This window comes from Ambystoma mexicanum, chromosome 9 (genome assembly GCF_040938575.1).
Source record: "Ambystoma mexicanum isolate Mex_15411 chromosome 9, UKY_AmexF1_1, whole genome shotgun sequence".
NCBI lineage: Eukaryota > Metazoa > Chordata > Amphibia > Caudata > Ambystomatidae > Ambystoma > Ambystoma mexicanum.
Window position 1 is genome coordinate 676768106 of NC_090931.1, and position 13937 is coordinate 676782042.

Genomic DNA, 13937 nt, shown 5'->3' on the forward strand with positions numbered 1-13937 from the left:
CCTCCAAGCAAGATTGAACCGACAGCGGTGTTGGGCCCCCACCGAAGCACCCCGGTGGGAGGCCGGCTGGCGAAGTTCATCAGCGTGTGGGAGTCCATCTCCACCGATCGTTGGGTGCTGGACGCTCTGGCCCAGGCGCACACCCCCGAATTTCTAAAAAAGTGCCCCAGCATTCCACCCGTGGCCAGGAAGGAAAATCACATCCCTCAACTGCTATTGGAGGTAAGGGCGATGCTCAAAAAAGGTGCCATCGAGCTCGTCCCGAAGAGGCTCCGGGGCTCCGGAGTATACTCAAGGTACTTACTTGTGAAAAAGAAGACAGGAGGATGGCGCCCCATCCTGGACCTGCGACGACTGAACAAGTACATCAAGGCACAGAAGTTCCGGATGGTCACCCTCCAGTACGTGCTGGGACAGCTGGAGGAGGGCGATTTCCTGTCGTCGCTGGATTTGGAGGATGCATACTTCCACATCCCCATTCCAAAAGGACACCGAAAGTTCCTCAGGTTCGTGGTCCAAGGACGGCACTACCAGTTCAAAGCCCTCCCATTCGGATTGAAGTCGGCACCTAGGGTGTTCACCAAGTGCCTCGCACCGGTGGCGGAGCGGCTGCGCCTGCAGGGGATCCACGTCTACCCCTACCTGGACGACTGGCTCATCCGAGCAAGGACAAGGGAGCTCGCCGTAGATCACACAGCGAAGACCGTCCAGCTGCTCACGGACCTGGGATTCTCCATCAACTTTCCCAAATCCCACCTGGTCCCGTCGCAAGTCGCCCTGTTTCTGGGAGCCAAGCTTGACACAGTGGCGCGTCTGGCCTTGCCGTCGGAGGAAAGGACGAAGGTCATCCTGGGCAAGGTGCAGCGTCTGCTGGCCACGGACGTGGCCAGGGTGAGGTCCGTCAAGTCCATCCTCGGGAAGATGTCCTCCTGCATATATCTCGTGTGCCTGTGGAGGCTTCGGATGCGCCCTCTGCAAGAGTTCCTCGACGCCCGCTGGATCCAAGCGAAGGGCAGCTTCGAGGACAGGATCCCGCTCAACGAGACCTTCCGACGAGCGATCCGGTGGTGGGGCACCCGCGCTCATCTGACGGCGGGCACAGACTTTCAGACCCCATCCCACCAGATAACGGTGACGACAGATGCCTCCCTGGAAGGGTGGGGAGCGCACACCGGAGAACTTCACGCGAGAGGCCTTTGGCTTCTGGAGGAGTAGACACTCCACATCAACATCCTGGAGCTCCGTGCAGTGTTCTGGGCCCTCAGGTCCTTTCTCCCGTCCCTCAAGGGCAAGGTGGTGAGAATCTTCACCGGCAACACCACCATGATGTTCTACATCTGGAAGCAGGGAGGAACCAGGATCTGTGGCATTGGGCCGTCGCCCAAGGGATTTTTCTGGTGCCCTTTCATCTGTCAGGGATAAAGTACACAATCGCCGACTCACTGAGCACAGAGCTGCGCTCGTGCCACGAGTGGGAACTACGTCAGGATCAAGTGGATCGACTCTTCCGACGATGGGGAAAACCGCAGATCGACCTGTTCGCGACGGCGACGAACTCCAAGTGCCAGAGGTTCGCCAGCATGTTTCCCCAGCCGAGGAGCATGGGCGATGCTTTCTCGTTCCCCTGGGACGACCTGTTCCTATATGCGTTCCCTCCGTTGCCGAGGATGATCCTCATCGCACCGGCGTGGCCGCGGCAGATCTGGTTCCCGGACCTTCTGGATTTGTCAGCATCCCCACCAGTCAAGCTGCCGACTGATGCGGATCTTCTCTCCAGAGAAGGAGGCTCCATACTTCATCATGTCCCGGAGTCGCTGAACTTGCAATCCTGGCTCCAGCAGCACTAGAGTTTGGAGGGTACGATATCGTGGCTGCCTGCAGAGAGGTCCTTGCAAAGGCCAGGGCGTCCTCAACTCTCAAGTGCTATGGACATAAGTGGAAGAGGTTCTCTGTCTTGTGCCGTGCACAGAGGATTAACCCTCTACGGATTATGGCCCCTCAAGTGCTGCCGTACCTACTGTCGCTGGCCAAGGCTGGACTGGCTCACGCCTCCATCAAGATACATTTGGCTGCGATTTCCCGATACACCAGAACCACGGGACGGCGTCCTTGTGGTCCCATCGCCTGATAAAGGAATTTATGAAGGGACTGTTCTGATCGTTCCCGCCGGTGAAGGCCCCTGCCTGGGCGTGGGAGCTCAACGTGGTGCTGACCAGGCAAGTGGGGGTGCCATTCGAGCCCCTGCATTCGGCACCGTTGAAGTTCCTGTCGTGAAAGACTGCTTTTCTTGTGGCCATCACCACCGCACGACGAGTGGGAGAGATCCAGGCCCTATCCTGCAAGCCTCCATACTTGACTTTTCACGACACGAGGGTGGTGCTGAGGACGCACCCCTTGTTTATTCCCAAGGTGCCGTTGGACTTCCACCTCAACGAGCCCTTGGTGTTACCTGTTTTCTTCCCGTCGCCTTCGTCACCGGCCGAGAGGACTTTGCACTCGCTGGATGTGGCTAGGGCGCTGAAGTTCTATGTGGACCGCACGAAGAGTTTTCGGAAGACATCACAGCTATTTGTGAACTTTGGACCTGTGAACCAAGGGAAGGCTCTCTCGAAGGCTTCCATTTCCAGATGGCTCTCCGGCTGCATCATGCACTGTCATCGTTTGGCAAACCGACCGTTGCCTGGCCGTCCGAGAGCCCATTCGACCAGAGCTATCGCTGCTACCATGGCGTTCTTGTCTGGTGTGCCCCTGCTGGACATCTGCAGGGCTGTTAGGTGGAGGTCGACGCACACCTTCACGAGATTCTACTTCGTCGACCGGGATTCCAGGGAGGAGTCCAGGGTCTGCCAAGCGGTGCTGCACAACCTGTTCGCCTAAGGTGAGCCTGGTGAAGAGTTAAGAATTGCTTAATGTTGAGTTTTGATGTAATGCTTAATGTTGAGCCTTTGCCACCTCCCGTTGGTTGTGCATGAGTGTAATGCTATGTATTCTTATATTCATGAGCATGTGAATCCATGCCAGACCCCATGCTGGAGAAGGAACAAGTTAGTTACCTGTAACTGTTGTTCTCCAGCATGGGTCTGGCATGGATTCATATGCGAACCCTCCCTCCTACCCCTCTGCGGCTCTTCAATTGGTCATACTGCCACTTTGCGTGCCAGTATGACCCAGAGACCAGTGATTGGTTACTACTGAGAAAGACAGATCAGAAACAAAACTGATACTAATTTTTTTCTTTACCGAGGATTCCCGGCCTGAAGACGGGGAATATTCATGCTCGAATGCTGCTTAGAGGTCCAAGGACATCAGAAGCATTGTGGAGCCTTCATTAATTTTTGTCATTATATTGGATTCAAGTTCCAAGAGTGCTGACTCTGTGCTGTAACCTGAGCTAAATCCTGCTTGACCATTATTAAGAATGGAGTGTTCATTAGTGAATACTCCCAATTGATCATAGGCCACTCTATCCATGAGTTTTAGTATAAATGGAGAGTTAGTAATGGGCTGATAGTTCTTTGCCGCTCACGGATCTAAGTCGGCTTTTTTTTTTAAAAAGAGGAGTGATCCATGATCCTTTAAGCCTATTAGGAACTACTCCCTCTCTAAATTAGGTGTGTATGATTTTTGTAAGGGAGCCAATGAGTAGCTCAGAGCTCGCTTTATAAGAAATGGCTGGAAATTGGTCTCCCTTACACGACAATGGCTTCAGTTTAGCAGGTACGATCTTGAGATCATCCTCTGGTATATTCTTAAAAGATTTTTGTTTTTTTTTTGGTTTGAACCCCTTCTATGGCATTCGCAGTATCTATCTCTTTTTTTATTATTTTCAATTTCCCTCTTTTAATTTGGTGGTCTTATCTACCATAGCATGTTGGATTGATGCACACCAGGCCTGATTTTTGTCTAATTTGACTTGATATGTGGACTGTGGTTTTTCCATTTCTCTCAGAATCGTGAACATTTCTTTTGTCATATTGGGCCTTGAGAATGCGCGCCTCGTAGGATGACTTTTTTACATTGATGAATGCTCTTTTAAAAATATGAGCAGCATCTGCAAATGTAGTTTTGTCCTCCTCTGTTTTGGTATGTTTCCATTTATAGAATGTTTTTCTTTTTATGATTCTCAGTTGATTGAGGTTTTCCGAAAACCATGTGTTCTTTATATGGTTGGTCACCTTACGTCTTTTTAGGGGTGTTAGAGCCTCCATGGCATTCTCTAATGCGTCTAGTAGATTCAGTCAGATCTTCTACTCCCATAGTGGGAGAGGCCTCTTCTTGTATTGTGGGGGTTATCCACTCCCTCATGGCCTCTTGTGTCATCCTCTTCATGTTTCTTGAGGTAATCCAGTTATAAGTTGAGGTTACTAACTTAGTTTGAGTTGGCCTGTCCACGTCAAACTCAATAAATGAGTGATCGGACCAAGGACACTCTGATATGTTGTTGGCACGGATTACGAGATTGACTGAGAAGACCAAATCGAATATATTACCTTTGACATGCGTAGGAGCATGTATATGGTGTGTAAAACCAAGATTCTTTGTAAATCTGAAAAGTTCGCTAGCTATTTTGTCTTTCGTTTTATCCTTCGGGAGATTTCTGGAGATTTAAATCTCCCAATATAATCCATTTGCCATGTGTCTTTACCTGTGCCAGAATAAGACTATTAAAATGTATTAGAAAATCTGGCATAGTATCTGGGGATCGATATAATAGCAAGATGTGTAGTGTAGTGTTAGGGTCGGTTCTATTTTTGATACAAAGAGTATCACATCCCTCTGCAATGCACTGGCCACACACTTCACCACCAAAACCCAGGACATCCTGAGCACCCTTGCTAGCCAACCTCTGATCCCTTCCCTCCCTGCTTGCCTCCCTTGGCCCCTCACCCTCCTCCTTCTCCCCTGTCACACCTGAAGAAGTTACCAAAGTTGCCCGTTCCATGAAGGTATCTACTAAACAGGTTTCCCCTTGCTCATCCAGAACCATCAAGGATAACATTGGCTCCCTTGCTCTCTCAGTCGCTGATTTCTGCACTCACTCTTTTGACACTGGATCTTCCCCGCCTCCCCGTAAGCACTCCCTTGTGCACCCACACCTGAAAAATCCTTCAGCAGACCCTACCTGCCCTGCCAACTACCACCCTATTTGCATCACCCCCTTCCTGGGCAAGCTGTTGCAGAAGTTGGCATTTCCCCAACTCAACTCACACACTGAACTGGTTGATGGTCTCCATGACCATCAATCTGGGTTCCGAGCATCCAGAGGCTCGGAAACTTCTCTTCTGAACACCTGTGAAGAACTGCTTGCATCTCTGTACTCCAACTCCCCTGCTGTCCTCTCGATCTCTCCTCTTCCTTTGACACAGTCAACCATTCCATCCTCACACAAAGGCTCCATGATTCCCTTGGTATTTCGGAGTGGGCACTGGACTGGCTGACATCCTTCCTTACTGACCACTCTTCCCAATTCATCTTGGGCACCTTCTCCTCTCCTACTTCCTTCTCCACATGTGGTGTCCCCCAGGATTCTATCCACTCCCCTTGGCTCTTTAATATCTACCTTGCTCTGCATGCACGCCTCATCTCCTCCTTCTCCTCCAACTTCCAGTGTTAACGCAGACGACACACAGCTCTTTTTCAAACTTCCTGCTGACCCTCTTGCACCCTCCATCATCCCTGACTGCCTTCTGCCATCCAGTCCTGGTGCACCTCCAACAATCTTTGCCTCACTGCCTGCAAAACTGAGATGCTTCCCATTGGGTCCCCTGCTCCTTCCTTCTTCCCTTCACTCCAGCCTTCCTCCTTGGACTCTCCCCCTACTCATCATTCTGAAGCTGGAAACCTTGGAGTCATCTTCAACTCCTCTCTCTCCTTCCTCCCTCACACTCAGGACATTGCCAAGAAGACCCTCTTTCAGCACTTCCTTCTCAAAGGAATTCTCCCTTTTCTCACTTTCAATGTTACCCGAGCCCTGGTACTCTCTAGGCTTCACTATTGCAATAGCCGCCTCCTGAATCTACCTTCCTCCACTCGGTGACCCCTCCAGCTAATCCAGAATAGGGCAGCAACACTTATCCTTGGCCTTAAACCCTCGACCGCACCTCTCCTGCCTTTAAAAAGTCTTCATTGGCTCTCGGGTTTTGCACAGATTAAATTAAAATCTCTCTGCATCATCCACAAGGCTGTCTGTACCCGGGACCACACTATCTTCAACTTTATCTTATTAAATACTCTTCCTCTAGACTCCTTCGTTCCTCTAGCACCAACTCTTAGTGGGTAAAGCGCTTTGCTGAACTGATGGTTGGTGGTCGATTGCTTTCCTCAGTTGGCTCCCTCCTATCGAACAGCCTCCCCCTGCCTCTGCGCCTCTGAGCCAGACTTCTTTAAATTCCAGAAGCTCCTCAAGACCTTCCTCTTCACTTCCTCCTTCCCTTCTCTGCTAATCCCACAGTTGCTGTGATTGGTGTCTGGGGCCCTTTTGCATTCTCTGGGTCCCTGACCTCCCAAACCCAATCTGCCCAGCTCCTGTCTACCCTCAGAACTTGCCTTGGCACACCCTCCGCCTTGGAGGTTCACACTTACTCCTAGCGTGGCCCCTAGTCATGTAGCACTCAACAACCCAAGCACTTCATCTGTGCTCACCCATGGGTGCCGGACTCCCCAGCACTTACACCCTCTGCCCTTTTCCTTTTTGCACTTGCACATTCTGAATACTCACAAGGCATAGTAGGTTTGTTGCTTCCTGCTTTTCCCCTCCACTGCTCTTATTAATTATAGTGTTTTTGTGTTTTGCAATGTATTTCGCTCCCTTGTTCCCTCCCCTCGCCCTGTGGGCGCTTTGAAACCGTATTTTACTTGCTGTATAAGCGCCTAATAAGCAAACAATAAATAAATAAAATAAAGATGGTGGTGATCACCCCATACCATAGGGTCTTCCTCTCTGGATCTGTATACCCACCTTACCAGGGGTTAACCCTGGTTCATAAAAGGTCTGGACGCAACACAGGTTTCGCACGCTGCAGGCCATGTGCTATGAGGGCAATTGTATTCTTGTTAGCGACATACGTATGCTGGTGCACCGCAAATCCTCACTGTGTTTACAATATACAGGCTTACGCAGGGCATGTCAAGAGCAATTGGATGGTTTCCCAGTACAACACAAGAATTACACTATATTGGGGTATATTTTAACAGCGAGCGAGAGCCTGGTGTCCTGGTGTCCTCTATGTATCGTCTCATATCAAACCGCTCGAAAGGTCTGAAGCTAAATGCATGCTCTAGATGGGCAATAGACCTACAAATAGACATAACTGATGACCTCTGGGCGGACATGTGTGCACAGACATGTAAGGTTTTGTATAACTCCAGATTCCAACTTCTATAACTGAAGGTACTACACCAGTACCATTATACACCAGATAGGCTGCATTTATTCTCCAAGGAGGGAACCGGTGCATGCCCTAGGTCTAACCATGCAAATGCTAAATAGTTCCATATGATATGGGATTGTCCGATGCTTAGACCTTTCTAGTGCAGTGGGTGTCAGATGCTGTTGGAAATGACGGGCATGCACGTGTTTCATATTTTTGAACCGCCTCTGCGCCTGCACGAACAGATTTGTCAACCTATGCTTCCTCCTTGCCAAACGTTGAAAACGATTGTGCTGGATGATCACGAGAATCCCCAACAAGGACCACTGACTGAGAGATATTGTGTGGGCCAATGATATGGAGGAGCAATGGGCATCTTTGCAACCCACCAAATCCCCCCTCCCCCGAAGAGACATATGGGGGCCCACTTAAAACAGATCTCTTACGCACATCACCTTCACAGGACATTTCCACGGCCTCACACCTGGTCCAATCTCAGGTCTCCACTTTTACTGAACCTGAGCTGCTAATGGCTCCGATCGCCCTTCATTGTTACTGTAATGGACCCCTCTGAAAAATGTGCTCCTTTGCCATGGCCCTAGTTCTCTGTCTCCTCCGTTGTAAATCATGCCATAATGCGTTGTGATGTGTGCTACCAATTGTGCCAATAAAGAAAGTTTATTTTAAAAAAAAGTTAAGCAAATGTATTCCAATGTTTTGTGACTTCAGATCTTGATCTTCTCACCACTGTGAATTATGAATATTTTTGGCCAAGGGTCATTCTATGTGCACGAAATCCATGTGTGAGTTTCCCACTTTGATGAGCCTGTGAAATTATAGGGAAGCTTCTGTTGACTACTTAAAACTGTGGTCTAATGAGGTTTGATGAGTTTCACTGCATTCTGTAATTGGATGTGTTCTTGCATTGCAGAAGCGCGACTAGAGAAGAATATTGTGGCCACTTTCATTTTAATGCTGAAACACATCATTCAGAGACATCCTATCAACCAAGAGAATCTCATTCACTCCCATGGAGTTGCTACCCTAGGAGCCTTGTTACAGAAGGTACGCAGACAGATAAATCATTGCTCAGTGGTGACATTAATGTTAGACTCCTACTGCTCAATTGTTTACACCATAGCTTGTAGCTGTGGTGGCTCTATGTATTTCTTGATTTCTCAATAGAGCATGTAACTCATTTTCTATGAAGGAAAACTGATACTGTTGTCAAAGTAATATGAATAAAGAGGTCTTGAAATGCATACATGCAATAAAATTGGGTTTCAGAGATAAAGCTCCTTATAGCTTCATTCTAGATATAGTTATTTCTGTTGAGTGTGGACTTGGACCAAAGGGCTGTACATTAAAGCCTATAAACATTGCAAATTCCAACGTTAAGGTTTAGCCTATTATTAAACATAAAACCACTATTAACACTAAACATAACCTAAATTACAAACCAAAAAGGATTTCTGAAACATATTGATTAGGCCTACCGTATGAAGCCAGTACTACCAAAAGAGGCAGTAACTGGCCATATGCAACATTGGTATATGTACTCAGTGATTCTGGCCTACGTTGATTCTGCTGGGTGAAATAGTGCCATATACCCACCCAAGGCAGCATCCCTCGTCAAAATATGGTTGTGAACTAAAAAAGTATGTTTACTAATTTAGTAACTTCCTATTATTTTATCAATGAAAGCCTTATTTAAGTTGTGTTTGCATCTCAGTAGCACTTCCAGCTTTGTTACCAAAGGGTATGTCACATTACTTCCTGTAATGTCATCGGATATGTCCCCTGAGATTTTGAAGAAATGACATTCCTGACATTGCGGTACAAACACTTGGTGCAAAAGAAGTATTCCACTAATACAGAGAAACCAAATTAAGCCTTAACTCATGCTGCAGCGCAACGTCACAACACGTACTCTAAATATAAGGCAACTCACATCTGTGCCATAGTAAAAGTGAGTCTTGTTAAGTAGTGGGAGCATTCCCAGTATTTGTAGATTTTACCTTTTTTATATGGGTATTAATTGTACATCTGTTCTCGTTAGAGAAAGCTTTAGCTCTCTGCCATAACTCTTGAAGATGCATATTAGAGGGACTCTGGTGCCAATCAGCATCTCCGTGATGCAAAACAAGGGCAAAAGGATGAAAGCTCTGTTATAAAGACAGCCATTTTGTAAGAGTAAGTGAAACAGTCTACGCTTAGGAGAGATTTGTTAAATGATGCTTTTAAGAGAATATTTAGTTTCCATGTTGCTTTGTACATTAATGTTTTTCCAACTTTATGTTGCATTACATTGTTTTCATTATTACTCTTATTAAAAGTTGTTTTATTTTTAATTTGCCTTTTGGCATGCTTGTACAGAGAGGAATTTGTGTATTTCTGCGGACTTATACAAAGTTTACAGATAGCATTGGCTCACTTAATGCATGCAGTCATCCTTCCTAACTCTGCAAGACAGTCGACCTGGAAGCTAAAGCTTTTATCATGCTGTCATTGTGGCTGCCATGTTGGAAAGAACAAGGTAAACTCCCATCGTTAATACTATAGAAAACCCAACCCTGCCCTTTAGACACACGATCCCCTATTCTTTAAATTCCAACAAAAAGAAATACATTTTTAACATCTCTTAAAAACAGCTTGCTGCCACGCGGTAGTAGAATTGTTCTTGTTAAACAATACGCTGCTTTCAACCCCTATGACTGCTGTACAGGGGTCAAATCCTAAAAATTAAAGTGGGGGGACACGTCAACAAATGCAATGGGATGTGACGTCACCAGAAATTAGCATATCAATGTGAAATATGCACATTTCATTACATTTGCTTTGCATAACCACCCAAATTGCACAGGACGAATTTCATTTGCCTTTCGTAAAAACAACACACACACAAAGCCCAGAGAGGATTTTTCTTCTAATAGTGTTTTTGAAAACGTTAAAAGATGTGCATTTTGTTTTTTTTAAAAATGTTTATTTTTGTACGACACACAGGAGGTGCATGTTTTATACTCCAAGAACCAATACAAGTGTTTTTCCTGGAACTTGCAGTACCGAAATGAGACATTTCACCTTTAGCTGTTTATTTTTCATCAGGTTATTTAATGCAGTGGTGAAGTGTCCGGCCAACAAACCTGACCACTGTGTTTCGATCCCGTGGTCATCTTTAATGCGTAAGTTCAAAGCTGGTTTAACAGCACACTTCAGGACCTTAAGATAGAGAAACGATGACTAGAAAGAATCTCGCAAGAAAATCTCTCACCTGAATTCAAGGAGCAATGGAATCAGGCGAATGTCAAGTATAGAAACTGCATTAAAAATGCCAAAGCGGAACACTACAATAAGCTGATTGAGGCCGCACCTAATGCTGCCAGTAAGCATTTTGATATCCTTAAATCTCATGAGAAACCAAAATCCACCCCCCCCCATATATTCCAACGAAGGAGGACTGTGAAATCGTAAAAAAAGCCTTTGAAAACAAAACTCAAAAAGCCAAAGAAGCCATCATTCTGGCCAGAAAAACCACTAAGGATTTTCATCTTCCCAAAGAGGCCAACTTACAGCCCTATGAATTGGAGAACTTTAATTTTCAACCAATTTCCGAGGCTGAGATGGGGAAGGTGCTAGCCAGGATGAAACCATCCTCTTGCACCGAAAACCTATTCCCCCCCAAAAATTATTGTGGAAAACAAAGAACTGTTTGCACCAGTGCTATCCAAGATAATCAACGCATCCTTCCATGACGGTAAGATTCCTACATCCATAAAAAAGGTGACCATTACACCACTGTTAAAAAACCAGGCCTGGATCCCAACGACACCAACAACATGCGCCCCATCACTAACACCAATTTGTACTAAAAATCATGGACAAAATCGCCACAGGACAATTGCAGGCACACGTGGAAACCAACAATATCCTGCATGAGCAACAGTCGGGTTTCCATGCTGTCCACAGCACGGAAACTGCAATGTTGTATCTCCAAACACGCATGCTTTCTATATTAGACAATGGCAAAACAGGGATCGTAATGCTCTTGGATCTAAGTACTGCCTTTGACCTTGTTGATCACATTTTGTTACAACAGGTTCTGGAGAAAACAGCGGGATGTTCCAAGGCAGCCTTGGCATGGTTAGCATCCTTCCTTACAGACCGTGTAGCCAGAATACACTGGGAAGAAACATTCTCATCACCTACCCCCATAAGTGCAGGTGTACCACAGAGCGCTAGTATCTCCCCACTGCTCTTTAACCTTTTTATGAAATATCTATGTGTACTCTTAGAATCCATTGGCGTTCATTTTACTAACTACGCTGCTGATACACAGTGTTTGAGCTTGAGGGAGAATACCAACTAGATAAGGAAAAGATTATAACCATCTACAATCTGATAGACAAATGGATGGAAGATAATTAGATGTGCTTGAACAGTAAAAAAACGGAGCTTATGATTTTCGGCTCTGGTCAAGCAAGGGCTAAGCCCGGCCAAGAATTTGAAGAGTTTACCATTAAAGACTCATGCATTAAGGTGGTCTCCCATGTCAAAACACTTGGGATGATGTTGGAGGCGTCCTTGGGATCAGAATCCCAGGCAAACTACCTTCATAAAAACAATGCATACTATTATTAACAGAAAATAATGCAGCCACAATAGCCAGGGCCATTGCACTAGCACGTTTGGACTATGGTAATTCATTGCTGCTGGGAGCCTCCAAGAAATGCATCAGTAAATGCCAGATAAATGAGAAAAATGCAGTCCGGGTCGTAAAAGGGATCCATAGAAGAAGTCATGTGACGGAGGCTAGAAGATCCCTCCACTGGCTTAGAGTTGAGGAGAGAATCCTCTTTAAGTCCATGACTCTAGTACACAGATGTTTGTATGGAGTGGCGCCATCCTACCTTAGAACCAAATTCACACGATACATCCCTAATAGGGCTCTAAGATCTCAAACATCTGGCAAGCTACAGATACCCCAGACATCCCGAACTACGGGTGCGGAAATCTTTTCCGGTCCGTGCAGCTCAGCAGTGGAACAATCTTCCAGGTACTTTGAGAACAGAGCCTAACCTGTTAATCTTTAGGAAAAACCTGAAGACTCATCTCTTCAAATAATGTGCCACCCCTAGTTCCCACCTAGCGTTCTGCCTAACTCTAATTTGTCTCTCTGCGCCCTGATGCCTGCGGGCTACTGATGCGTTACAAACAAAAAATAAAATAAATAAATAAAGAGGATATTTACGGTTTATCATTTTAGCTGGGGGGAATGAGTCCACCCTCTGAAAAAAGTGGGTGGACTCCGTCCCCCCGCGTGTACCCTCGACTTGAGCCCTGCTGCTGTAGTTCTCTTTTGTTTTGATGCCCCTGGTTTCTGTCACTGTAAAGAAGAACCTTTTTTACATCTGCACTGAGGCTATGTGGTCCATCTTGACTTCCACATTAACAAATGCAATGTTCTGGTAGATAAATATTTGCATGGAGGGTCAGAATTGAGGTTCTATGTCATTTCATCGACACCCGTTTTTACGACAGGTGTTTTGCTGCAGAATTTTTAACAAAATTATTTGGGGGGGGGGGGTTCCCTCCCCAACACCCGTCATTTACCTATCTTGTTTTATTGCCGAACCCCCAACCTTTTATATGCCCCTCCCCACCCCCCAAAATTTAGACAAGTTTTTTTCAGCAGAAATAAGCGGCAAAAAACGGGTGTCGACGAAAGGACGCTACACTGAGAATTCTGTACCGAAAATGTGTGTGTAGTGCCATAAATGTTCACGCTTTGGCATAGTTCCGGGAAGACAGTGTATCTGTGTTGCATTTATTATAACTTGCTTCACAGTTTCTACTTGTGAAAGGAAATGGAATTTGATTTGATGACTCTTATTTTATATCATGCTCTGCAACTTGTGAAGGGGATGTGCATTTTGTTTTGGACTCTTTAATGCTTGCACTTAATTTCACTGTGGAGTGTGTAGCCTCTAATGGAACTGGAATCATGCCTGGCAGGGGAGCACAGCCTGAGTACAGGTTGCTAGTATCCTGCTGTTCTCCAGCATGAAGTCTTACATGGATTCACATGCTCATGAATATTCCCCCATCGTCAGGCTGGGAATCCTCAGTAAAATTAAAGAAGTGTAGCCTTAAGATAAAAACTGCTTGTCGCTTCTATAGCCTATTGCTGTCACTTTGGGTCATACTGCCCCAGCCAATTACGGTAGTCCTCCTAAACTTCACCCTTGGTGGCCATCTTCAGATTTTTACAGCAGGTGTCGCGTGTTGGCAGTCCTTGTGTTTCGCTCCTTTGAAATCCGACAACTTTTTGCTGTTTTTTGCCTATTTTGCGAGAATTCATTTTCAGTCACATTGTAGTTACCGGCCGTAGGTACCCGTTGCCAGAGGAGATCCTTTTCCATCGTTGGATCACCGACTTGTGGTAGGAACAGGCCCAGGCTTGGGCCTTTGCTTGAACACCATGGCGGACGCCACAAAGAAAAGTCTCTTCAGGGTCTGTGAAAACTGTGGCCCAAATCTTCATCGAAGATCGGCACCCCAGGTGCATCT

General features: G+C 46.4%; 1 protein-coding gene across 3 annotated transcripts in view; it reads left to right on the plus strand.

Moving 5' to 3' along the window:
* The window catches only part of NBEAL1 (neurobeachin like 1), a 2018929-nt gene that overhangs the window by 714014 nt on the left and 1290978 nt on the right, over positions 1–13937 (plus strand). For all 3 annotated transcript variants that reach the window (XM_069615520.1, XM_069615521.1, XM_069615522.1), the window contains one exon: positions 8302–8435. In XM_069615520.1, the coding sequence (XP_069471621.1) occupies positions 8302–8435 (134 nt within the window). The remainder of the gene's footprint in view (positions 1–8301; positions 8436–13937) is intronic.